The sequence below is a fragment of the Rhipicephalus sanguineus genome, chromosome 4, assembly GCF_013339695.2.
Source record: "Rhipicephalus sanguineus isolate Rsan-2018 chromosome 4, BIME_Rsan_1.4, whole genome shotgun sequence".
Taxonomy (NCBI): domain Eukaryota; kingdom Metazoa; phylum Arthropoda; class Arachnida; order Ixodida; family Ixodidae; genus Rhipicephalus; species Rhipicephalus sanguineus.
This window is the reverse complement of record NC_051179.1, coordinates 184,290,027-184,315,745: the sequence shown is the minus strand read 5'-3', so window position 1 is coordinate 184,315,745 and position 25,719 is coordinate 184,290,027. Positions and strand designations below refer to the sequence as shown.

At 48.8% G+C, this 25,719-nt stretch overlaps 1 protein-coding gene across 1 annotated transcript in view; it reads left to right on the top strand.

Moving 5' to 3' along the window:
- Window positions 1-25,719, top strand: part of LOC119390958 (2-Hydroxyacid oxidase 1) — a 92,417-nt gene that overhangs the window by 3,611 nt on the left and 63,087 nt on the right. Inside the window, exons 2-3 of the mRNA XM_037658669.2 lie at window positions 16,578-16,735; window positions 20,918-21,173. Of these exons, the coding sequence (XP_037514597.1) occupies window positions 16,578-16,735; window positions 20,918-21,173 (414 nt within the window). The remainder of the gene's footprint in view (window positions 1-16,577; window positions 16,736-20,917; window positions 21,174-25,719) is intronic.

Sequence of the window (25,719 nt, the reverse complement as noted above, 5' to 3'; positions counted from 1 at the left end):
CGCCGAGGAAACAAACAAAATACACCATAGCCGCGACGATATTCTACAACGGAAACTTATTTTGCTTGAGCACTCGTAAAAGTGGAGGCTTGTGAACATGTTTTATATATTGGATATTGGATTTGATATTCGTATGTTTAAAAATTCTTTTTGGTGTTCGGTTCGAAAGTTACTACACTGTAGTCAGCCGATAACGACACCAGATATATAACGATATGTCGCTTAAAACGATGAAATTCTTCAGATTTCTCAATATTTCCATTTTTCCCTCGTAAAACAAACAATGCATAACGATAGAATCCTGGCCGCCCGGACGAGGCTGTCTGCTACGTTCGTCTGAAGCTTAGATAAAAAAAAAATTAAGCCAGCTTCGCACCAGTGGTGCCAAGCCCGAAGGAAGAGCGGAGCTGGGCGGCCTTCCTTGTTTTTCTTTATTTTTCTCTTTCTTTCTTCCTCTGTTTATTTCCGCCTTTTGTGTTTTCCTTTCTCGTTTATTACTATTTTTTTCTTTCGCGCTCTCTCTCCCTCCCTCTATCTTTCTTCCTTCTCTCTCTCTCGCTATTTCTGGCTTGTCTCCCTCTTTCTTGCTATCTTTCTTTTCCTTTCTCTCTCTATTTCTTTCTCGCTCTTTCTTTGATTATCTCTCTTTCGCTCTTTCTTTCTCTTTCTACATTTGCTTCTCTCTCGCTTGCTCATTCTGTATATATATGCCATGCTTTACTCTCTCCTGTCCTCCTTTCCCTCCTCCTCCTCAGCCTCGCATCTCTCCTACCAAGCTTCACTTCCCTTTCTCACTCTCTTCTTCGTTTCTCGCCCTCAATTTCTCTCTTCTTTCTTGCTCCTTCTTTCTTTCTTCCTTTTGTTTCTCTCTCTCGCTTTCTCGCCTGTTTCCCCTGTCTATTCTTTTCTCTCTCTTTCGTTGATTCTTTCTTTTCTCTCTTTATTTTTCTGCCTTTCCTTCTCTCTATTTCTGTCTTTCTCAATCTTCTATGCTATGTTATGCTTTACTCTGCCCTTTCCCTTCTCCTCACCCTTAAATCTGTCCTCCTCACCCTCACCTCCCTTTCCCACCTCCTTCCTATACTATATACTATACAAGGCTATGCTATGCTCGGCTAGCGTGCCTGGATAGACGCTCGCCTTTGGATCGTGGGTACGCGGGCTCGAATCCCGCCTCGTGAAGTTTTTTTTTTGCCAAAAATTTATGTTTCTATTTCTCTCTATCTTTTTTATTTCTTTCTCTCTCTCTGTACTCATTGTCTTACCCATCGGGTTATTCTGTGCCGCGCCGGAGAAAGCGCCGCACGTGTTCTGGGAGCGAAGCAGTAGAAGAGTACGACAATGAAGAAGAGGACGAAGAGAGCGCGTGCAGGTTCCCGATGAGGATCATTTCTGTTTTCGCGTCACGGACAAACAGCCAGCGTAAGCAGCTCTGCTGTTAAAATAAAATGCTTTCACAAAAACAACCTCAAAACTCGTAACCGCAAAGAGGCCGCCGTGGAGAAACCTGGAAAGGAATGCTGCATTCGGCAACCTCATCGTCCCAACCGCTCGAGTAAGCATTGGAAGAAGAGCTTGCTTGGTCGCAGGCGCGTAACGCCGATACCGGGTTTCTAACAAGTGTCCGCCCGTTTGTACAGGCGGAATCACACTTGTCTAGAGCGGCGTGGCTGCGGACGCTGTTGTTGTCCGCAGCTGTTACTGCACGTCAGCTACCGGCTTCCGATCACGCCTGAATTATAGCTCAAAGACCTAGCACACGGTATGAATATGTTAGGTATCATTTCGGCGTCGGTCTTTGCATATTTCTGCAGAGAACGGCAGCTGAAGCGGCTGGCTGGGCCGCTATAGACATGTTTGATTCCGTCTGTACGTTCGTGAAATACGGTGTCCACTGAGTGCAAGGCCATGTGTCGTGAGGTGACGCAGCAGATTCATCGAGATTTCCTGCTACGTTTCGAAGCTGCAATCCTCCCGAAAACATATGGACTTTCGCTGTCGACAAATTCGAGGCTGGAGATGTCCTCAAGAATTTCGAATTTTTCGCAAATTTCTGGCTTTTAACAGGTTGCCTACATAATTTTACGGCTACTTACTTGGCCTGTAGCAAAGTGTTCAGCCTTCTTTACCATGACCTCCATTGTTCAACCCGGTTCACTTATCCTTGATGAGTGACTAAGTCTTGTAGTGTTCACGTATCTCACAGGAGTACGGCCACTAGCGTGGGTTCGGACTTAGCGAGCCACAGGGCCGCGTCTGCCGTCGCCTCGCGTGAACTAGCGCGCCGCTGCACACGTACGTTCGAGCGCAAACAAGGCGCCGAGCGCAGCGCGGCAAGTACACAGTACTGCTCTCGAAATCCGCAACACATTATTGCCTGCGGCAACACCACCAAACGCAGTACAACGCCCGCTCCCAAAGGCGGCGGGAGAAGCAAAAACAGGCTTAACCACGCCACGGCCGAAAGTGCAACACAAAGGGTGCCGCTAGCACGTCTCCGCGGGCAAAAGGGCTCACGGCGACACGCCGCTGAGGGAAACGGACAATCGCGACTATGCTGCGTACTCTCACGATACGCGACCACAGGGCCCTATCGCTCGAGTGAGGGCAAACTCCGCTCGCGTTGACTTCGATAGGTACGGTTTCGGCGTAGTACGACCACGCGCGAATGCACCGCACTGCTCTTCAGCCTAGCGTTCGGAAAGGACAACGTAAGGTAAGCGCTCGCCGCTGGCGCAAGGCACCGTTAGCGAACTTCGTCCGAGCGAGCCCAAACAAAGAAGCCGACGGACGGGAAAGAAAATACGTGCTTACCCTACGAGGTCCAGAGAGAGTCTCCCGCCGTGGAAAACGTCTCGCGAGACGCGAGCACGCTAGACTCGAACGCGGCGCCACCGTCGAGATCCGGCGCAGGGGTGAGGGGGTTTAACGTCACCCCAGCTCGCCCAGCGCCGTAGGACGGCGGAGGAGGGGAGCGGCATGACCGGACATGAGGATGGCAGAAATAGGCGAAAACCCCGCGCAATGGCGACGGGCAAGCCACAATCCCCACAGTCTACATGCTTGGGGAAACACGCTCTTTCTTACTTTCTTGCCGGTCCGGACACAGCGCTATTCCATGATAACGATCCAACTTTCCAGTGTTGTCAATATCTTCATAAGTGAATTGCACTGTATTCGGTATTCGCACACCTCTATTTTTTTCTTTTAGGCGCAGTCGAACGCCTCAATATATCTAGGTAGAATAAGGAAGAATGAACCTAGGGAGACTAGGGAGTAATTACGGTAATCGAATTTCAGCAATTTTCGCGTTGATGAGCAATGTAATGAATAACTTCAAGCAAGTTATTTGAAGAAAATTATTTACTTCTTTCCCAATTAGCTTTGACCTAATATAACATGTCCGCTAAATTTAGGGCATGAATTATTGACGAAAAGGAAAGAAAAACATGGTTGTTCCCTCCGTCGTAGAGTGAAACGCACGTGCCTTTACAAAAGTACTTCAATGTTCATTATGCAATGCTTGGTGTTTGGCGGCTTTGGCGGCTATAGCACCATTTGATGTGGACGCACCTACGTTGACGCCTGGTGGGACATATCCATCCCGACAACTAACGTCAGTGATCAAGATTAAACATTTAATTGTGGCAGGTGAAGTAGTATTTAACATAAACCCGGATACAGCGTACGGTGAACCCCGCGCAAAAATGGCCTCAACAAGCACATAATCAATAGTACTCGATATGCGCTCATGGAAAGCGTCGTCATTTGCGTAGAGAAACGGCTAGGCGTGCTCTCTCCAGTAATTGGGTAGCTTACACTTCTGCTCGTGCATACACTACCACACAGCGCTTCAGGAACGCGGGAGGCAGAGCTCGTAGCTTGAGCCGTGAACGCGCGAAGGCGTCCCGCTGCCCTCCGGCGTGTCTCACTGCAACAAAGCATGCACTCAAACTGTATTCAAATGAAATCGAGTGGAAATCACGGAGCCAGCCTCTGCTGCGCTGAGTAGGGCGTCTCGAAGCGCGTCCTGTCGGCGCTCGTTAGTGTCATGATGCAGTAATTCACTTCACCTCTCCAAGACGGCGACACCGACCCGCGCCAGCAAGGTCACTGTGAAAGAAAGAAGGCAGGATTATCAGGTCGAAAAAACAAAAAAACAGCCACAAATTCTGAAAAAATAGCCAAAAAGTAGCAATTTTAGCCAAGGGCAGCAATAGTAGCTAAAAGTAGCCACGAGTGTGGGAAAACGACTGCGACATTTCTATTTAAATGACGAAATTCTCGAAAACGTATAAAAGTACGGCCTGAACCTACCACAACTCGAATGTCTTTGATTCAAATTCTGAAAAAATAGCCAAAAAGTAGCAATTTTAGCCAAGGGCAGCAATAGTAGCTAAAAGTAGCCACGAGTGTGGGAAAACGACTGCGACATTTCTATTTAAATGACGAAATTCTCGAAAACGTATAAAAGTACGGCCTGAACCTACCACAACTCGAATGTCTTTGATTCAAGTATATTAACACGGAAGTGTTTTATGCCGGGGTCCACCAAGTACATCCGTCACGGATATGACGTTGATAAAATGAACACCAACGGGTGAGAAAGAAAAAAACCAAGAAAAAGATACCCCGCTGGGAATCGAACCCACGACGTTGCGGCCGCGACGGCAAGCGCCCGACGCCCTACCACTTAAGCCATCTCGGGACATGCTAGGCACGGCGCGAACGCGCCTTATATCTTTCACACATTCGCTTTCGCGGCGGGCGGAGCGGGGCGGTGCCGCCGTCTGTGAGAGGTGAAAAGAAGTAATGCTTCACGACCGACACTTACTAGCGCTTACTCCGAGATTGCACGCGATATCTGAGGTCATGGTTAAAGCGTCTCGATACCAGAGAAGTAGAGTGGCCGCGCTGGCGTCGCCGAGGCACCCTTGCCCTTGACGCAGTTACGTTCTTTGCCTTTGGCTTCGTGTTAGCGTGCGTCGGCTCATCGGAGTAGTGCAGATTCCACGTGCACCAACGGGATTTCTCCGCCGCCGACTGCTTCAATTGCGAAACTGCTGCAATATGCGTTGCAGAAAGGACGCGATTTCGACGGGCGAATGTCGTGCCCTGGTGGAGCGAGAGCAGCGCCTGCGAGACAGAGGCCACCGGGACGCACGCGTTTGCGGCTCAGGCTACGAACCTCTACCTCCCGTGTTGCTGAAGCGCGGTGTGTGTTATGTATGCATGAGCACAGGCGTCGGCTACCCATTACTAGAAAGCGCACACCGTGCCGTTTCTCTCCTTAATTGACGACGCTTTGAAGAAGTGCATACCGGGTACCAGTGTTGATTATGAGCTTGTTGATATCATCCTTATTTTTTTATATGCGAAGCATTTCTTAGCGAACCTTAGGCACTTTGGCCGTTTCTATCTATCTATCTATCTATCTATCTATCTATCTATCTATCTATCTATCTATCTATCTATCTATCTATCTATCTATCTATCTATCTATCTATCTATCTATGTCTGGGCACTCTCCTGGTCGTCTCCATTACTTGTAATATACCAAAGTTGGCGTAGCAGGGGATCAGTGTATGACGAACACAATTCACTGGTCACGGCATGAATAAAGCAAAACGCCTGTCGCGCAGGTCAGGAAACCCTTTTCAACAATCACTTGTAGCTCATGCTCGCCATGCCACAGTTCATGCTATGCGGGTGTGTGCCACAGGTGATTCACGGTTTCAACCAACACAGCAACCGCGAAAATACACATTGAAACGCAAGGCAAGTGAGGGAGCTGAAGGCAGAACTTCACCTGGAAGACGCTCGACTGCAATCGACTCGTCCACGTGGTCCACCAGAATGACGCAGTGTTCTCTTCATTGCTTATAAGGCTAGGCAATGGCCTCACGCTGACCGAGTATGACGTCATATTGATTGAGAGCCGCTTTGTGACACGCGGAGAAGCCGCCGCAATGTGTCCTAATGGCATACGGCTATACTACAGCAATGCGGGCTTCGACCGCTATAACGCACACGTTGCCTCGACGCTGCGGACAACGTGTTATGTCATCCCGCATTCGATAACGTATTGGCTATAAGAACGAGCAGGTACACAGGGATGCCCTGACCAAGATGGCCAAAATGAACACAAGCGACTTGGGTGGCATGCCGGCCTCAGTTTTCCTGAGCATCGTGAAGCCGTACATCATCACGGCCAACATCAACATAAGCGACAGCCTCGCTAATGGAAACACGGGCACCTTGTAGTACATCGAGCATGACGAACACGGCAACCTCGTGCCACTGTGGCTTGAATTTTGAACCTCCACGGTTGGCATTCTCGTCCCAGCCTGGACGAAGCACATCACTACCACACGTGCCCGTGGCAGTGCGGACCACCACAACCACAATATACGCCAGAAAAATATCTCGTGTAACACAGTTTGCCCTTGCGCAAGCAAACGCCATAACTATATATAAGACACAAAGCGCCACACATGCTCAAGAAGCGCCAACCACTGAAGTTGGTCTGCGTAGCACTTTCCAAGGCTACCAGTCTAGGTGGTGTTGCCTATACCCCACCAATTCAAAAGGTGACCATGTTCCGACATGTCGCCGGCTCTATCGACAGACAGTCTGTCGACGACATGACCCGGCTAGCAAACAGGCGTCTAAACATTTGGACTTGGCAGGGCTGGGCAAAGATACTTTGAAATTGTATCGCGATACGATACATTCCAATTGTATCTTAAGATAATTCGATACATTCTCAAATTTGTTAATATATATCTACATAACGCAGCATTAAACGCCTATGCACATAAATGTTCGCTTAAAAATTTATTAACTGCGACCAATTGTGTTTCATTTGAATGGAAACTCTGTTAGTATCTCAAAAGCTTTGTACAAGGTATATCTGTTTCATTCCGAAACAACTTATTCGCGTTGTTTTAGCTGCTTAACATGACAGTTCTTTATACATTTCGTTGATAGCGGTTCTTGCTTGTAGCTGTCGTAACTGATGGAAGCTAGTTGCTGTTCTGCTTGCTGACGAGCAAGCGGGTTGCCAAGTAACCATATGAACTTCAATAAGAAGCCTCCGCACGATGGTGCAAATACCGCTGGAGAGTTCTACCTTGTCGGTAAACATATTACGGTTTTCGCAATAACGGATCACCGGACAGGTGTACGTCACCAAGAACATGTGCAGCCCAGAAACGTTTCAGACGTATTGTACAGTTGCGCAAAGCGCTGCAGGACACCGCCGCTATTCACGTTATTAACACTTATAGATCCGATTACCTGGTGATTAGCAACAGTAAAAGGGTTCAGGGAAGCCTAAAGAACGAAAACAAATATATCCATGTAAATTAGAAAAGCGGTTCCGTATCAAAAACAGCGAATAAGTATAAAACACGATACGGGAGGCATCCCCAAGAGTTGATAATAATTGTTGCGTTTTACGTCGAAAAACCACGATATGATTATGAAAGACGCTGTGTGGAGGGCTCCGGAAATTTTGACCACTTGGGCTCTAAAACCTATAGTAGAATACAATTTAAGAAGTCAGGAGAGGCCCCGCCCAGACGGCCGAAGCGCAGCAGCCGATCGCCTTCGTGACTAAAGAAATAGTCCCGCTCATGCACGCGCCGATGTTCTCCGAAGGCGCTGCCACCGGCCGTCCCGCTCATGACGTCAGTCTCGAGTGCGCGCCCATTGGTGCAGGCTTGTGTTCATCCTCCTTTGAGGAGGAAATGCCACTGACTTCTAAAGTTGTATCCCACTGTGCATATAAGCATACGGGCCTCTACTATTTTCCCTCAATCGAAATCAGGCTACCGAGACCTTCGGGCCAGCAGTCAAGCGCCATAAGCACTGCACCACCGCGGCGGGTAACCCCTAATAGCTACGACATTAAAATTTAGTGCCTATGGAGAATGGCGTAAAACGACTCTCTGGGACGCTCATGAGAAAAACGGAGCATTTGGTAGAAAATGCTTCTCGAATATATTTGCCAACGTATTCAAGACGGCGCCTAAGAATTTATGTTATTGTAATGCAAACTCAAATTTGCGAATTTACTTAGCCGTACGCAGAATTATCGTTTCTGTATACTCCAGGCGCGCCCGGATTATTATATATTTGTGCTCAACATCACCTTTACATAACAGTAAATTCAAGTGGAATATAAGTATATAAACTTATAATTCACTTGAAGAAGAGCAGGAGAATGACGCAGAGAGTTAAAACTAGGAATAAAGCAGAGAGCTTACATTGACAGCACGTTAAAGGCATATTGCAGTAAGCAGACCGGCAGAAAAAAAACAATATAGGGACATAGGTAATCTACGGGATGTAAAACAAGGACAGCTAAGAAATAACTTCTATTAACAATCAAATTATGATCTTAAAAACTGTTTGAATAAAAGAAAGACAGACGTACGCCAAGATACCGTCTGGTAGGTGAATGCTTGTTGTGTTAAATCCAGCATCGGTACCGTTAGTGCTATAGCTGTCAGAATCTTATTTGTATATAAGTCAATCTCATTGCATGTAATGCATGCATTCACGAGATCCTTCAAATCGCCGAATTGTGAAAGCCACGAGAGGCAAAGCAACCTGCCATTCTTGCATTCTTCAGACTTCGTAACGAAGCATCACACAAACGGAACTTCGATAATGAATTCACAGCGGCATCAGCATGTGTGCGAAAGACGCCACACGCATTTTAGTACGTGTCACAGGAGAGTGGCCAAGTGCCAAGTGTCATGGCACTGACAAAACTTAAAAAAAACGATGAACAAACATTCGCCTGGGCGCAGACGTTCGCGCTCTTGTCTGTCGAGACGACGCGAGCGCCACCTCGTAACTCTGCTCAAGCAGTATATAAGGGCGCTCAGAGCTTATCGCCTATCCTCGTTGGAAAACTCTTGCGGGAAGATAAAATAACGTCAATGTCTTTAGTTTTATTCCGGTGACTTAGTGGCAGCAGTATCAGCTCGAGAAGCTCAAGCTCAGCCAACGTTTATTGGTTCACACGGTGGTGGTGCGATCGCAGTATCTTGTATCTTAAGACACACGATACATCCTTCAATGTATCAGAAATACAGATACAGATACTTGTTTTGCGAGACGCATTGCGATGCAGATACAAGATACACAAAAAGTATCTAAGATGGTATCGAAGATACATGTATCTGCGATACTGCCCAGCACTGGGACTGGGCTACCACCTTCATTCGATGCCACAACCACAAAAATCACCTTACGCTCGCCGCTCTCAACGTGCAGTCTGTACAGGCGCACGTGCACGACCTCAAAGATATGACGTTGTGCTCACAGAAACTGGTGTGTTAGCACTTTCTGAAACCTGGAGCGATGAGCCCACTGTGTCGTCCACCGCAGGTGGCTTCATTGCAGGTGCGGAGGCGTGCGCACATATAACTACACGGCGATGCGCAACTCCAACGTAGGCCGCATCCCACTTCTCCGGCCGCCAGACCTAGAACACACAGACAAGCAGCGGAATCGGTGAGGTCTGCGTTGCGCACATCAGTTACAATAACAAAGACATTCCGCTCGCCGCCATCTACTTGTGAACTCTCAAGAACCCCTTCCACACATGCACCCGGGTTCGTGAAACGTGCGTACATTCTCCATTATAACGGACAAGTATAAGCATTACGTATCAGCTTACCGTGTCTGGTGTTGTTAATGCCCATGTTGTTATTGGCATCGTTACGCAACTGTATACAACTGGTTATATAACACATGTGTGACTCTTCAACATATGTGTATACGTATATCATTTGCACATGTCTTTAGCGTGATTTCGTAGCGTATTTCGATCAAATCCCGGCCGCCACGGCCAGGATTCGATCCCGCGACCTGCGGAAGGCATAGGGTTGTACTCGCTGGCTGCATCGCATGAAACTGATTCTCACTATGCGTGGGATCTGCCGAATGTTGATTACTTGGCACATGTCGCGGAAACGAGAAGAGACAACTGCGTTCGATGCGAACGAAAGAAAAATTCTTGTTTTTTTTATTGCTTATTACTGCACGCGCCTTCGGTGCTCGCAGTCGTCGTCTTCTTCTTCTTGTCTCGTAGGAGTTTCAACAGCTTCCGGCCCACGAGAAGCTGTTTTCTCACCAGGATTAACAACAATCAAGTGTGTAAAGATGTTGAAGAGGCTTTCCGTCGGTCTCTAAGAGGCAGGACAGTAGCTTCCCGTCGACTCGAGAAGAAACCTCAATGACCGGATCTAGATTCCAGAAGGATATGTCGTGCACAGACCAAGATGATAGCTGCTGGTTGCACAGTTGTATATTGTTTATTCGCGTTTGATTTCTCTCTCAATTCCTTGCAATATTTCTTGTTCCATCTTTTGCGCCAATTCTCCATTCTGCTTTGTTTGTTTCTCCAGATTTCTTCTTTGCTGACTTTATGTTCACAAACTGTTTTTGACTACGTTTTTATCTTATTACGTCAGCCTTCGCAATAGTCAGATGCTCATTTGTGACGCTGTGCACATGTATCAACGGCCTGCTAATGAATGGCGCCTCAGCTTCAGCTGTGATCGTCTGCATTTGTTTTTCTGAAGAGACTTTGTTTCTGACAACTTTTATCACCGCACTTTGTTGCGCAGTAAGCTATCTTTCGCTGTACGTCGATCCACTTCTCTGAACCCTGTCTTTAAAGACTTTAGTATCATGAATAAGCACCGTTCTTGTCTTCACCTGAATGGTCTTGCTCTGTCTGATATCTTCTAGTGTGTCTAGTTGTTCTGTCTTTATGTCGATCTTCTCTGCATTGACGTGAAGCACCATTACTTTTGACTTCTCCTCTGTTGCTGCGCATATGTTAGCTTCACCTTGCACTGTCCATTAGAATAAAGTTTCTGCTGCGGTCATCCTGTCTTCCAGTTTTCTGACAACACCTCTCACCACTTGCCAATACTGGTCTGAAGCAATAATTATGCCGATTTCTATGGAGGCTGTCCTTATGCCTAATACCCCAACCCCCCCCCCCCCCCTTGGCTACGCCCCTGGCTTATAACTACGCCCCTAGTTCTGCTGCCGTTATTTTGTTTTTTTTTTCTCTGCCAGCAACCCTCCTCTGCATTCCACTTGACCTTCTAAGTATTTCATTAAGCACCTAACAATACCTTCTTGAGGTTGAGCAACATTCTAACCTTGCGCTGACAATCGACTAGTCACTTCTCCTTGTTTCAACTGGAATGCGAGTTCAGGAGGCAAGAACTGCGCTGTCGAAATGCTCAAGTCCTCGAACTTTGCCGTCGAATATTGTTGATGTTTTTGTAGAAGGCGCCCATACATATGCTCTTGGCGATAACGGTGCTGCCGTTTCCGTTATAGACGCGAAACTTTGCCGCAAGCTTCGGAAAGTGACCACGCCTCTTGATGCGATGTCCTTACGTACAGCGAATGGAGGACCTGTTCGGCCTAGAGCCGCCTGCACTGCCCGACTCATCATCGTGGAGGACCACTACATTGTTGAGTTTATCGTCCTTTCCTCCTGCTCTCACGACATCATACTTGGCTGGGATTTTCTGTCGCGTAATCAGGCTGTTATCGATTGTGCCAGATCCGAACTTGAACTCTTCCCGCTATACGACCAGTCCTACGACCACACTGATCAAGCCGCACACAAACTAGTCGCCAAAGAAGACACCGAAATTCCCCTGACAGCAGCTGCTTTGCTCCCTGTGTTTTGCAACAGCGTGTGTGATGGAGCTGCATTCTTTGAACCATCGAGCCTCTTGCTTAGTCGGACGCAACTTCTTCTGCCTTATTCGGCCCTTTCAATTTCTAGTGGAACCAGTGCTCTCTGCCTCACTAATCCCCTTCCCTATCCCATCAAACTGTTAAAGGGTGAATCTCTTGGATGCGTGCAGCCCATTGATGAAAGAGAAATTTTTACTGTCCAGCATGATCAATCTCGAAGCGACCTCGACGCCATCAGTGCAATTAACACCTCTGATGTACCAGCTTCCGAACTATTCAATTCGTCGATCGCAGACGGACTGTCGCCATCTGAACGATCTGATCTTCTCCAGCTACTGCACCAATTCCGCGAATCTTTCGATGTTGCTCAACCTGCCCTTGGCCGAACTTCTACCATTCTTCATTACATCGGCACTGGCTGCCACACGCCTGTGCGACAGAGACCATACCGCGTTTCCGCGGCGGAACGTCAAGTTATTACCGAATAGGTTGACGATATGATTCAACGCGACGTTATTCGACCATCACAAAGTCCATGGGCATCACTTGTAGTTATAGTTAAAAAAAAAAGGATGGTTCGATTCCCTTCTGCTATTTCAACAAGGTCTTCGATGTTGATAAAATGCGCTGATTGAATATTAGCGATCGCGACATAGTTTTTAAAGACGATAGTCTTTCTTGGGGAACTTAAACGCAGAAATTTTGGTCTGTCTTTCTGTCTGTCTTTCTGTTTGTCGGCACGTCCCTCGATTCAGCCACTCGGCCAAAGTTGAACCACTTGCACAAGGGCCAGCCATCGTGAACGGCTCACTAGGTTCATACTTGTGTACATGGTTGATCAAAAAGCAAACATTACGCATATCTGAGGCGCAACATCACTAGGTAAGTATTAGGTGGTGTGTTCCTTTAATAGAAAATACATAGATACGTAATTCTAGAGACCCTAGTTTCTTAAGCTGCCCTGAAAATGCGACTGCGCCGAAACTTGGCTTCCTCCGTGCCCTCTGCGCGAGCTCATTGTTGTGTTTCGGTTTCAGTTCAGTATTGCTCTGTACGAGTGCCATGGGGCGCCGCTCTGGCATTCCTGCTTTACCCAGGCGACGTGAATATAAAAGAGTGTGTGGAGAGTACTCGTTGAGTGAGGACGTTTCTTCTGCTTCGGCGCTTCGCGCCAAACCGCGTGTTCGGGCTGGCTGGCGTCCCCGCCGGTCGCGTTGGTCACCGCCGGTCTTGCCTGCTGCTGCGCCGGGACTACCAGCCCGCAACACAGCATTCACGTTTCCCGACGTATTGCCAGATGGCGTTCATATCTCACGCAGCGCCTCTTCTATCGTCTTTAGACGACATTTGCAGCGAAGCACGAAGATACGCGGCCAATTTTTTGTGTGATGCTCGTTGGTCGTGAACGGCGTGCGAACGTACTTCGATCTACGGGCCAGTATATGTGGTATGGTATTATGTTATGCTACGACGCGTCGATGTGAAAAAACGGAGATGAATTCAGAAATGTATACAACCTTTTGTTGCTTATTTCATCGTCGGCTTTGTCTTTTTCTACCTCTTAGTGCAATATGTACGCAGTTCTCACCTTGAAGCTCAAATAAAAGCTGAGCTACATGAGATTTTTGGAAGTGCCACTCAGGACTGGAGAAGAGGCGCAGGCAGCATCTGCCAAAACGAGTCGAAGACGCGTCACACAAGTTTATTTTAGATATAACGCGCACTCGTGGTACCGATACCGCTGCATGTCTCAAGTTATGAAAAAACTGAAGCTGGTCAACGCGTGTGCGCGACGTAGTACGCGATAGATCCTCGAGCTCTTTTGGGGACACGATCACCTTCGCGAGATTTCGCGTCGTGTTGTGCAGCGACTGTTACATCCACTAAGCAGACGTGAGCTGTTTAAGCCGTTAGCGGCGCAGAAGCTCACCTTGCATCGTTTTCGAGGTGCCGTGCGCCAGCTGGCTGTTTTGTTCGCGGACGGGGCGAGTTGCGCGTGATCTTGCAAACGTACGTGATCGTATCCCAAATGCATATGCTCAAGAATATCACTTCAGCTCTTCAACAAACCTAGCCACTTATTTCCAAGTGGGCAATGCAGAAAAAAAACAAAGCGCACGCGGCGCAAAGTTTCCTTTGCTGCCAGGGCGGTAGCGTTTGTTTACGTTTACGCCAGCTGTCCCAGCGTTCGATTTTACAATCTTCGGGTAACTTCGGGTTGTCTCAGCCTTCCCACACACGTGACCAAGACGCTCTTTCCTCTTCCGCCCGGAACTAGCTGGTTGACCCTCTGGCTAGCTCTGGCTGCCAGCGAACTGCCAGAAGTCCGAAAATCGAACATCCCCAGTGACGGGTTAAAACACTTGAAAAGTGAAAACCAGCTTGGCTTGAAGCGGGCATGCTGGGCGTTGTTATATAGGGCCTCCGAGAGGTCCCTGTTCCATCCTGATTCCCGGGGTCTGCGGGAGACAGCCTTAAAGAGACTGACAACAGATTTTTCTCGACTCTGTTTTTTACGGCGCAACGAAAAGCTCCCCCTCGGCACTGGTTAGACCTGCAGTGGTTGATCCAAAAACCGCAACGCTCAGAAGTGATAGCAATTTCGATAGCCCTCCTCGCAAACATTTCATTGCGCTCAACGTTCTACTTTCACAGGAGTGAGTACAACTGTTGTTAGCCACTTTCATTCTGACATTTTCGACCGTTTTATATAAAAAGCCGGTAGAATGAGTTTTCCGAACGATTGACGTCACGTGAAATCTTTTTTCCGCCGCGGGCCAGGCGCTACTGGTGTTTCACCAACTTGTCTACAGGTGCCGCTGCTCCTTCAGATAACTTTCATGCTGCCCGTGGCCTCCGCGATTAGCTCCGGCAACGGCGTGTTGCCGGAGCTAATCGCGGAGGCTACGTGTTGCCGTTCATGAGCATCGGATCATACGTCAAGCGAAGGCGGCGCCATGCAGTGTTCTGCTCACTACAAACGAATCTGTATCGGTACATATTAGGTTAGAAAAGAGTATAGTAAGAAAATGTACTGTATTTCAACACTGATATAGAGAACATTACCCGCGTGCCCCAATAAAAAATTACACCATCTCCCGCTAAAGGAGACCATGAGGCGATGCGAAGCCGGAGCACTTGCACGATCGCGTTTCGTTGGCGTTCGTTGGGCATGCTACCGACCTCGCGTCGTGGAACGCGAAGAGGGACGCTACGCGCGTCGTATCTTCCATCTAGCCCGGCCGTTAATTCTCACAGGGCGAGCGGGGAACGCGGTCGACAGGCGGGCGAGATGGGGCAGCGTAGGAGAGGAGGGAGAAGGGGAGGGGACGCGCATGCGCTCGAGCCCATCGCGGCGTTGCGCAGGAGAGAATTTCGGCATGTCTAGCCCGCGTTTCAGTGGAAGAGTGGAAAGGGGAGGGAGAGGGGGAGGGGAGAGGGAAAGTGGAAAGGGGAGGGGAGATGGGGAGGGGGGAGGGAAAGTGGAGATGGAAAGTGGAGAGGGGAGGAGGAGAGGGAAAGCGGAGAGGGGGAGGAGAGAGGGTGAGTGGAGAGGAGGTGTGTGGAGAGGGTATGCGCATGCGCAGTAAGGGTGGTCACGCCGCACACCACCACCACCACCACCACCGGATTGAGCTCCGCCTTAAGATACTTCGCATCTAAAAAGTGACGTGATCTGTATCATATGCATCTTCGCTTTTTTGCCGCGTAAGGCGCCGAAAGGGGCTTTAGTGAAAAAAAAATGAAACTTAAATTCGCGTCTAATGAGAAAAACGCGTGCCGTGCCTCCTTTTTGCCCTACTGCGATTGTTCTCGGGGCGAGGGTAAGCGGGGAACGCGGTGTTACAGCCAGGCGAGGCAGCCGCGCGTTGCAAGGCTATATGTAACATGGATGAACGCTACGAGCGAGGCTTGGGTTAAGGGCGACACCTCACGGTGTGTTAAGGCGTTGACAAAATTGCACTTCTATTCTAAACGCTCCGAATGGGACGGATGCGTAGCAACGACGCGTTGCAGGAGCTAATCGCGGAAGCCACTGTCATGATGCATCACTTCACTTCGTTTGTAAAGCCTTCGTAGTGTGTGACCGTGGCGCAGTGGATAGCGTCTCTTGTCCCGGACTGAGAGGGCGTGGGTTTAATTCCCGTTGACGGAACGTTTTGCTTCAGTTTTTCTTTGCCATCTGATCGCATCCAGTTTTTCGACATCATTTCCGTGACTGAAATACGTCACTGAAGTCTTGGTGGACCCCGGCATAAAACACTTTTGTGTTAAAACAGGGCTCATTTTAGCCGATGCTATATACAATCTTTCAATTAGTGGGGTTATCTCAATCCGAGTTCTGAGCGGTTGTCTGTCCCTTTAAGCCATTTACTCGAAAATAAACTCGCAGGGTCTCTTACGCATTCGCCTGCAGGTATAGACGACTCGAAGGCGAAAGCCATCTTCTTCTGTTTCTTCTCAGTCGATGTACGGCTCCTCCCCTGCCCCCTTGCGAAAGCTTTCTGCGTCTTGCGTGGTTTTGCACTGCCTAGACGAATCGCGGGGATTTCAAGCTCTCCAAACCTCACCTGGCAAGCTTGATGAACCTCACCGTGACCGGCCCCCTTTGACCAAGCGGCAATGACATGTGATGACGTCATCATGTGACGTTTGCAGATTTTGGCTATCTGTGACGTCATGCTTACGTCATAGGGCGGTGTCCTCACGTGATGATGATTTTTTGCATCACTCGTGTTGACGCCGCCGGACGCCGCCGCCGGTCAATTTTTGAGTTTGATGAAGCATCTAAGGCTTTCGCCTTAATAAAAACATGGGTATTTACTGCACAGGCTTCGGCTGCTTCCGCGGATGCTGCGAGATGTGAGCCGCCGTGAGCTGAGCGTCACGCTGCTGGGTGGACGCGAGCGGCTTTCCTTCCCAATAGGAATTGCACCCAGCGCCATGCAGAAGATGGCACACCCGGAAGGAGAGGCAGCGACCGCAAGAGGTACGTGCATAGCTGCCCTGTCTGATGCGTAATGCCGAACATTCACCGCACATGCACAAAGATCTGCGCTGCCTGACTTGGCATTTTATAGACAAATTAGGCTCGGATAACGCTACATAAAGGCAGGCAACAGGGATTTGAAAGCAGAAGCAACTGCCTTCCTGCTGCTTTCGTAGACTGACGACTATTTACTTGCGTTTTATGAACTGTCAGGACAGATTTTATGTAGATATGTGTGTGCTTCTTGAATTTTTTTTGTACCTATGTTCTGTATGTCGCAACGCCGAATTGAATATAGCTGTATAAACACAATAATTGCCATTTCTGCATCACTGTACCCACACATGCCGTGGTGGTCTAGTGATTACAGTACTCTAGTGCTGACCCAATGATCGCGACGTCGAATCCCGGCCGTGGCGACCGCATTTCGATGGAGGCGAAATGCTAGAGGCCTGCGTACTTAGATCTAGGTGCACGTTAAAGAACACCAGGTGGTCCGATTTTCCGGAGCCTCCCACTACGGTGTCCCTCACAATCATATTGTGGTTTTGGGACATTAAACTCCAATTTTTATTATTATCACAGTTATAGACGATCAAAATACGATGAATTTTTAGTCAATTGAAACGCGGTTTTTCGTGTTCGTTTTCACCTGCACGCGTAATGTAATTTCAAAAGTTATTTGAGCGCAAGCACACGGTGCATTCACACACGCATACGTCCAGCCACCAAATACGTACAGCACTCTACGAAGAGCGCTGTATGTACGTGTTTGGTGCCTGGATGCGTGCGTGTGTGAATGTGCCGTGTGCTTGCGCTCAAATAACTTTTGAAAAGGTTTACCAACTAGCCCACCAACAACTTCTGTTAGGCGTAATGTAAGCATGAAGCATGGCTACCAATTCCGAGACCTAAACCATCAGCGATAACCATATATTTAACAGTGCGAAGTCGTACTCTCAAGTTGTCGCATGCGAAAGCTACTCTACTTTGTTATTTCATGTTTGTGGTTCATTTATGCATAACTGCATGTAGTTAACAAGTAGTCAAGAAACGTTGTGGACAGAATAGGGGCTCACTTACAACTGAAGTTTATCGAAAAGATTCCAATAAAGCGGAGTGAGCTCGCATTCGTCGTCACAAACTAAGATCATATGCGACGCACTGAAACGTTTCTGATATGCTACTGCATTGCCAAATAGCACAGTTCTTAATCCGTCAGTGCGACTTACGGAACACACTCCCGCACATGTCTGACAGTGTGTGTATTTGGCCAACCTCGGCAATTTCGCTCACGAGTCTGTTACTAGATATTGTAACAATTGTTGCATTGTCAAATAGCGGTGCGCAACTGCACACCTTGACGTACGCAGGTAGGTGCATACCATTCACTACAGCTTTTAGAGACAAGCGCTCCCTGGGCTGGTAGTTGGCACATCGACCAATTTGGCCGATGTGACATTTACAGCAGCTTAGCGGGATCTTGTGAACAACCTCAGCGGTGCAATTAAGTAACGAAGGGCTTGACATGTCTCTTCTGGCATGCATTGCTTTAACTTTTCAATTCCCTCTGAGCACGAACTTTGTGTATGCACTTTTTTCCCCTTCCATGTTCTGTTACAAGCATCTGGACGATGCCTTTTCAGAGGGGGGCAGTGCCGCACGCGCTCCTTTCTTTGTATGTTTTATGTTACCGGCCCATTGCACGTGCAGCTGCTGTCTTGCGCAAACCGCACCAGAATGTCTGAGAACATTCGAAATTATTTATTTTAGGATCGTCTGTTATGCTTGAGCGCGCAACCGCGCACAGATGAGTTCATTTTCGAACTAACGCGGCACCAGCGATAAGGCTCGAATGTTCGATGCCGTAAGCATAAATGCCGACACGCCTTGCCGCGGTTCAGTTCTATCGACTGCCGACGCTCTGTTCGCCGCTGCCACTGTGCAGTGTGTATTGGTGTAGTTTGACTTTGCGTTTCCCGGCCACAGGTGCAGCCAAATAAAGAGTTTAGTCTAACACGCCGACTGCTGCCTTCGTCGACATCACGAACCCGTGACACCATCTAGCTGGCTCATTGCACAACCGTAGCGTCCCATCGCAGTATATGCAAAAGACTACACGTGGCCTCGGCTATTAGCACCGGGCGCCCGCTGCTGAAAGGCGCTCGGCCGGAGCTAAACTCAGATGTCCCAGTACACTAATTATTCCAAAGAATAATTAGTGCAGGCATTTAAGGCTTGAAAATAAATTACACAGCCCGTTCCTCTACAAAATATGAGTATAAAAATTTCTGACGCTTTCCTTGCATGGGTGCAGTTCGGCACTCAGTGGAACGACGAACAAACGAAAGAAGTTGCCACTGGTTTGATGGCGCTACCACAACTTTGTCGACCGCCCTTCACGTGACGCCGCGTTCCATCGCAATCGTATTTTTTTATCGTGAGTGGTCTCGCCTACATCGTCCTCAAATAATTTTCGTCGAAAAGCTATTGGAGCCGTTACAAGTAACACTCCGTGATGTTTCCCAAATGTACTCAATCATAAAGCAATAATAGAATTTCATTATATATTCCCAAAAATTCTAAAGTATTGCCCATTAGATATTTAAACGGGTTGTTGGAAGACCACCTTAAGAGTCTACAGATAAGTTCAGATATAGCCACAGATGCCTCCGTTACAGATGAGAAGGCAGGAGTGGGCATTTTTCAGCAGCATTAAACTGGTATTTTTCACTTAGACTGCCCGATACTACGCCAATCTTCCAGGCAGAATTATTCGCAATTATTCTGGCATTACCCAAACTCCCAGCGTCTATTTCTTCAGTGGTTATACTGACCGATTCCTTGTCAGTTTGCGCTGCTTTGACAGTACCAAAGTCACCGAGCGGCCTATCAGAACTGTAAATATACATGCCCAATCATGTACGTATTCTCAGTTTGGTTTGGGTGCCAGGTTATACTGGAATACAACTAAATAAAGCAGCGGACACAGTGGCGGCAGCATCAATTCAGGGCCTGGTCCTGAAGGTTCCAAGACCCTCCTCCCGAAATACTATCGCACGATTTCGAATTTTTTTGTTTTCGAGAGGAATATACAAGATGTTCTGTTCTAAACGGTGCAGATTTTCAGGACCTCGGGTTTCCGTAGTACGGCTCATGGTGTGGCTCAAGACAATTAGAAGTTACATTAACTAAGGAGTGTAGTTTGCTGGGCCAGTTGGTACATGATGAGTGGTGAAGGGTTCCAGCAATTTCAAACACGAGCACAAGAAAGGAAACGCACAGGACAACGCTGGCGTTGTCCTGCCAGCGTTGTCGTGCGCGTTTCCTTTCTTGTGCTCGTGTTTGAAATTGCTGGAACCCTTCACCACTTACATTAACTAAATTGTGATGCAGAATTCCGTTTCTAAATTCTTATTTAAACAGGCCTGGTTTTGTTTTTTCTCCTTAATGTTTTATTGTACGCAATCAGAAACCATAGAGCATTTCTTTCACAGAATGTCGCAGGTATCAAAATCTAAGGCAAATATTTCTCGAACCTCCTTTCTGAAAACATGGGTTTGAGCTTTCCGTAACGGTATGACTCTCCCTGGGGGCATCGGCCCTGGGTCACTGCAACAGATTTAACTATATAAAAGAATCAAAGAGACTGCCATGCTAACATTTCAAGTACTTATTTACTTGTGTTATTTCTTCATTTATTTATTTCATTTACCTTTACCTCTTTATTTAATTATTTTATTGAGCTCACTCTCTCTCTTTTTTTTCTCTTTAGCATTTAATGCAGAAACCGTAAATGCAACTACTATTCTCGCTTGCCTACAAATTATCTTTTTTAGAATTATCCTTTTTTTTTCGCAAATCCTACTGCCGCACGATTCATGGCCGATCCCCCGTAGTGGCCTGAGCCATTCCTCTAGGAACCAACCAACTAACCATTCAATGGAAGGAGGCGCGCGCTGAGGGCTGGATTGGATCTTTTCATACTATTAGTTCGTTCATAAGGGAGTGTCGCCCGAGCTCGGACAGATTCCGAGGTTCGCCAAACTCGGGCCATCGTGCGTCGCACCCCTGTTTGAACGTATACTTATTGTTGAACGCTCGCTGGTGACTACTGCTCGTAATTATTGCCATTCCTAGCGAACCAAATCTAGCGCAATGAAAGCTGCTCTACGCGCGCAGCTGCTCGAGACGCCGGTACTCTCATGATCGTGAGCACCATTGCGACCACGTCACTGGAGGATGTGCGCGAGGCGGCGCCTGACGGCCGCCGCTGGTTCCAGCTGTACGTGTACCGGGATCGCGACGTCACGCGCGCCCTGGTGCGGCGAGCCGAGCAGGCTGGTTATTCGGCCCTGGTCCTCACCGTCGACACGCCTTACTTCGGCCAACGACTGGCCGACGTCAGGAACAAGCTCGCCCTGCCACCGGGACTCAAGTGAGCATTTTTCGTCGTATGCGTCAATCTTTCACTCATGATATTTCACTAAGCACACGCTAAGAACGTCAATTCCACGTTCGAGTTCGTTCCGTTGATGACAATCTATTTGCTTTGATGAATTCCAAATTCCTCATTGCCGTCAATGGGGAACCTGAAAAATTATTTTCGTGCTTCAAACAAAAAATGTAATGCTAAAACTTGCCATATACGAAGAACCACTCATTTTCTTTTGATTGAGGTATAAAGCTGATTTTCATTTGAAGCACCACGGGGTCTGCGTTGCGTCTCAATATTGACCCAAATGAAGTTTTTCTTAAATTCGTCATTTTTCTCGCAAGACTTACAGCTTTCAGTGGTCTCAAAATATTTTTAACGCGAAATGTACCTTCCGTAAAGTAAGTACTGATTACTGAGATATTCATACATATCAGTATATTACAAGAAAAAAATGCAAACATAAAACATCTTGTAAAATTTGCAAAATACTAACGCGATAGTGTTAAAGAGCTCGTTGCGCTGAAATTCCGGCGTCGGTGTCGGTGGTGGCGACGTCGTTGGTTGTGAGCGAAAAATCGACGTTGTCCGTGAGCGAAACTTCGAGATATACGCCGTCTCACAAGCTGGTTGCAGCACTGTGGAAGCTACGGGGCTGCTTAGCCAACAGGAAGAGCGAGCACTCCTCACGGTGTATTCATCCGCGCCGCATCGTCTGCTCCGCACTCCATAGCTACAGTGCCTAGAATATACCACGGCCGGTCTGGAGGCGCGCGTTCGCTCCCTTGCGCGCGCCTCCAGACCGGCCGTGAATATACTTATGGTACATTCGACAGGTCGTTTCAGAGCGCTCTGACTGAGTTTGAAACTGTTGAATTCAACAGCTTTAAACCTTTTCAACGAGAACAAGCAGGTATGCAAGTCATCTTTCTTCTTCCTGATTATGTTTTGACCCGATAATGTTAGTAGCAATGGTTAGTTGCTATTTTACACACTTTTTTTCAGCGCCTTCGGAGCGCTCGAAAACGACCAGTCGAATGTACCATTAGTGAGCTTTGTCGATTCACCAAGTCCCGGACGCGTCCCGGACCAGTCGCCGGCGGCCCGCAGACGCCTCATTGGTAACTACGTCACGTGGCGCCGTTATCACGTCATCCAAGAGTCCCGAGCCGCGCGAGGGGCATCGGGCCGTCTGCGCACTGCGTGCTTGAAATGCTGCGGCCGCATCCCCTATGACGTTTGCCACGCCGTCTGCTCCGTCTATGGCTGCAACATCAGCCACAACGCCGACCCAATCACGACCGTAACGGCGGTTAGATCGTGAATGATACCTGTTTGCGTAGTGGCACAACTTACCAAGTAAACTGCTGGAGCGCGCGCATCAAAGACGCGTGTGGGCGTTGCGTCGCTGTTTTTTTTTTTTTTTCTGGAGAGCACCGCGCGTGTTTCCCCGACCTTCAGAAATACGCACATGCTCGACGTGGCCCGCAACACCGATAAGAGACGGGTGCGAAGACAATGAGAAATCCGGCAACATGCGAGGAGCGGACAGAAAAGCAGAGAGCAAGAGGACGTCGAAAATTTCCCGTGTCCAACTTAAGATGGCCGCACGCGTGACGCACCGCGCCGTCGTCTGCCAGCTGCCAGAAGGAAATCGTTCGGAAAGTTTCGGGCCGTCCGCAGGCCGCCAGGCACGCGAAAAATGAACATGCATCCGAGCGGTCCCGGACCAGAGGGCGGAGCTTCCGGTTGGCCCCCGAGGAAACTAGCAGTTGTTCCGTGTACGAATACAACCGATGAGCGAAGCTCCTTAGAAATGGCACGCAAACGACTGTGCGCCTAATCTCGCTGCTGGATTTCATGAAGGCGGTAAGGTGGGGTGAGCGTCTGCTGCGCTCCGTGGCGGGAAGGACTGAGCGTTTCAGTGCAGCGCGCGCAGCGCAGGGAGAGGGGTGCGAGCGGTGATGCGGCTGGTTGCTTCGACGGCGGCGGCGGAACGCCGCGCGCGGTCATTGCCCCTTTTGCGCCGGCTCCGGGTGGGGAGAGCCTCTGCTACTACCTTCGACAAAGCGCCCGCAGTGCGCTAGAATTATGCTTGTCATTTCACGATCCACGATAAAGGTGATGAAAGTGAAGACGACCATTATAGCCAGTTGTGCACAGAGCTTATTTCACTTAACCTCGAATTTCTGGTGCACTAGAACCGAACCGCTCAAGGCCTAAACATTTCCTCTTAAATCACCGGCCGCTTCCACCCAAAGCGATGCTTAAAGGGACTGTCTACCGCTTGGACACATTTTTCTGGTTGTGGTGAAAATGAGAAGATCGTTCGTCACATCGGCGGCAACGAGCATGCTTTTGTCCCATGAAAAAAGGAACTATATTTTTAATTTGATGTTGAAATTCGTGAAAGAATGACCGCTAGCGTCACCCAACGGCGACGTGGTTCAATCTACAGGTAGGACAAGAAATCCTTGCAGGTAGACTGATTTTGCTTAAAAACAAACGTCTATAACTTAAAACTGTACTTTACGCACTTGAGGCAACTTTCTGTTGCGTCAGAGAGTAATTTTTTGCCTTTTTTTCCTCACGCGTCTAAAAAGGCACCCGGTGGCCCTGCTTGCGGCGTCGCCTTCGATTTCGTCTGCTTCAACTCATGCCATGCGGCCCTCCGCGCTGGTCGTACCGTGCCGCTGTATTGCTGTTAGGAATCTCATATGTGCTGCGCTGTGAAGGCGTGCATCTCCTTTTCATGAATTAACTTGGCTTGGATTGCAGCAGCAGTGCTAAAGTAAACGCATAGTCTGCGATTACAGCAAAAGAAGTGTTCTGTAGTCGTATAAGGCTTCATTTAACCGCTAGCGCGCTGAAAATGGCTGTTACATTCATTACAATAGTGCTCAGCGAAAATATTATAATCCTACAGAAATAACATGTACTTTCGGTTTTAATTTTTATCGACACTACAATCGTCATCGCGTCCACCAACCAGTGTTGTGGGCATGTTTCACGCCAATGGAAGAAGACCGAGCGCAGATCGAAAAATTATATTTTAAAAATTTCTACTCACTTTCCAGAGAAACCACTGCAGGGTTGGCACTTCAGGCTGCACGCATTCGATTGTGGTAGAAAACAGAAAAACGATGAAGGACGGTAGACAGTCCCTTTAAAGAGGAGAGAGCTTCAACGGCGACGGCGGGGTGCGGGCCTAAGGAGATTCGCTCCTAAAAACGAATGCAGCGCCGGCGTCTGGGGCTGTCTGGGGCCGTGCGGAACCGTCCGGGACGTGTAAATCAAAGAAGTTCACTAGTGTGCCGACCGCGGGCGTCGCGGTGTCACAGAAAATGACTGTAGAGCACGCAGACCTGACGGCGTCTGACGAGGCCGTGCCGTCATCGCTTCTTTATTGAGACGCGGGCAAAGCGAGAGACCGAAGCGGTTGCAGCTGACGCGTCCAGCAAGGCCAAGAGCCAGAGCATTCTAACCAGCTCGCGCCACTATGATAAAGTGTATTAGAAAGGCTTCTAGTACACTGTAACTACGAGCCACGCGGCGCTCTTTTTCGCTGGTCGACTGGCTACATCGGCTCGCCCCCTGGCGCATTGCGCGATTCGAAAGATATGTACAAAAGAAAAACTAAGACGAACCGAGACTATGTACATGAGCGGTAGGTTTAAAAGTGTCCGTAGGGAAATGGAAGTCTGAGTCGGCAGGGTGAAGGGCCTATGGTCTATGGTAGCTCCGGTGGACGGCATTGGGAGCCGCGAAGAGGGCCAGCTCACCGTTGAACACGTTTTGTTGGCAGCAGCGCGAGAAACTGACGATATTGAAAGCGATAGCGGACCAAGCAACTCCACTGCGCAGCACAGCCGAAACTGCACAGGTACACGCTACCGCGATGAGGACGCTTAGTCACGGGCGTCTGAAGGCGGAACGACGGCGTGGGACAGCCAGTGCTCTGGAGTTCGAGGTGTGTTGTCATTGCTGGTGGTGCGAACGTCGTAATCGACGCGCCGTGAACCGTCTGGCGTTGGGGCTTCTGAAGCGTGGACACCAGTGCGTCTGCTGATGATGCGATTGAAATGTTGAACGTTCCACGCGTTGCCCGCCGTGCATGAACTTGGTGAGGCCTCTGCTGAAGTGCATGGTGAGACGAAGGAAGTTGCGATAGTAACTTATTGTTCGCGACAGGGTATGGTGTCTGGCATGTCAGCTGGTAGCAGGGCTTCAGAGAGGCTCGTTGTTGTGGCTCATCGGGAAGGGCAGATGAAGCACTCGCAAGTCAACTCTGGCCGCCACTCGTGACCGAAGAGGGGTCGTGATCGATTTGGCGGCCGACTAGTGTGAGAGCGGCAGGCGCCAGTGCGTAGACAAATCCGATGGCGTGCGCCGCGAGGGCAGACGCAGGGCTCGTGGTTTCAGCGGTGTCGAGGGCTTCCACAGTTAATGGCAAAGGCGCGGACACTCCATCGGCAGACAGTCCATCGCCGGCAGACAGTCCATCGGCTGCGACCAAGGTACTCGTCAAAGACGACACCATAGTTCCTGC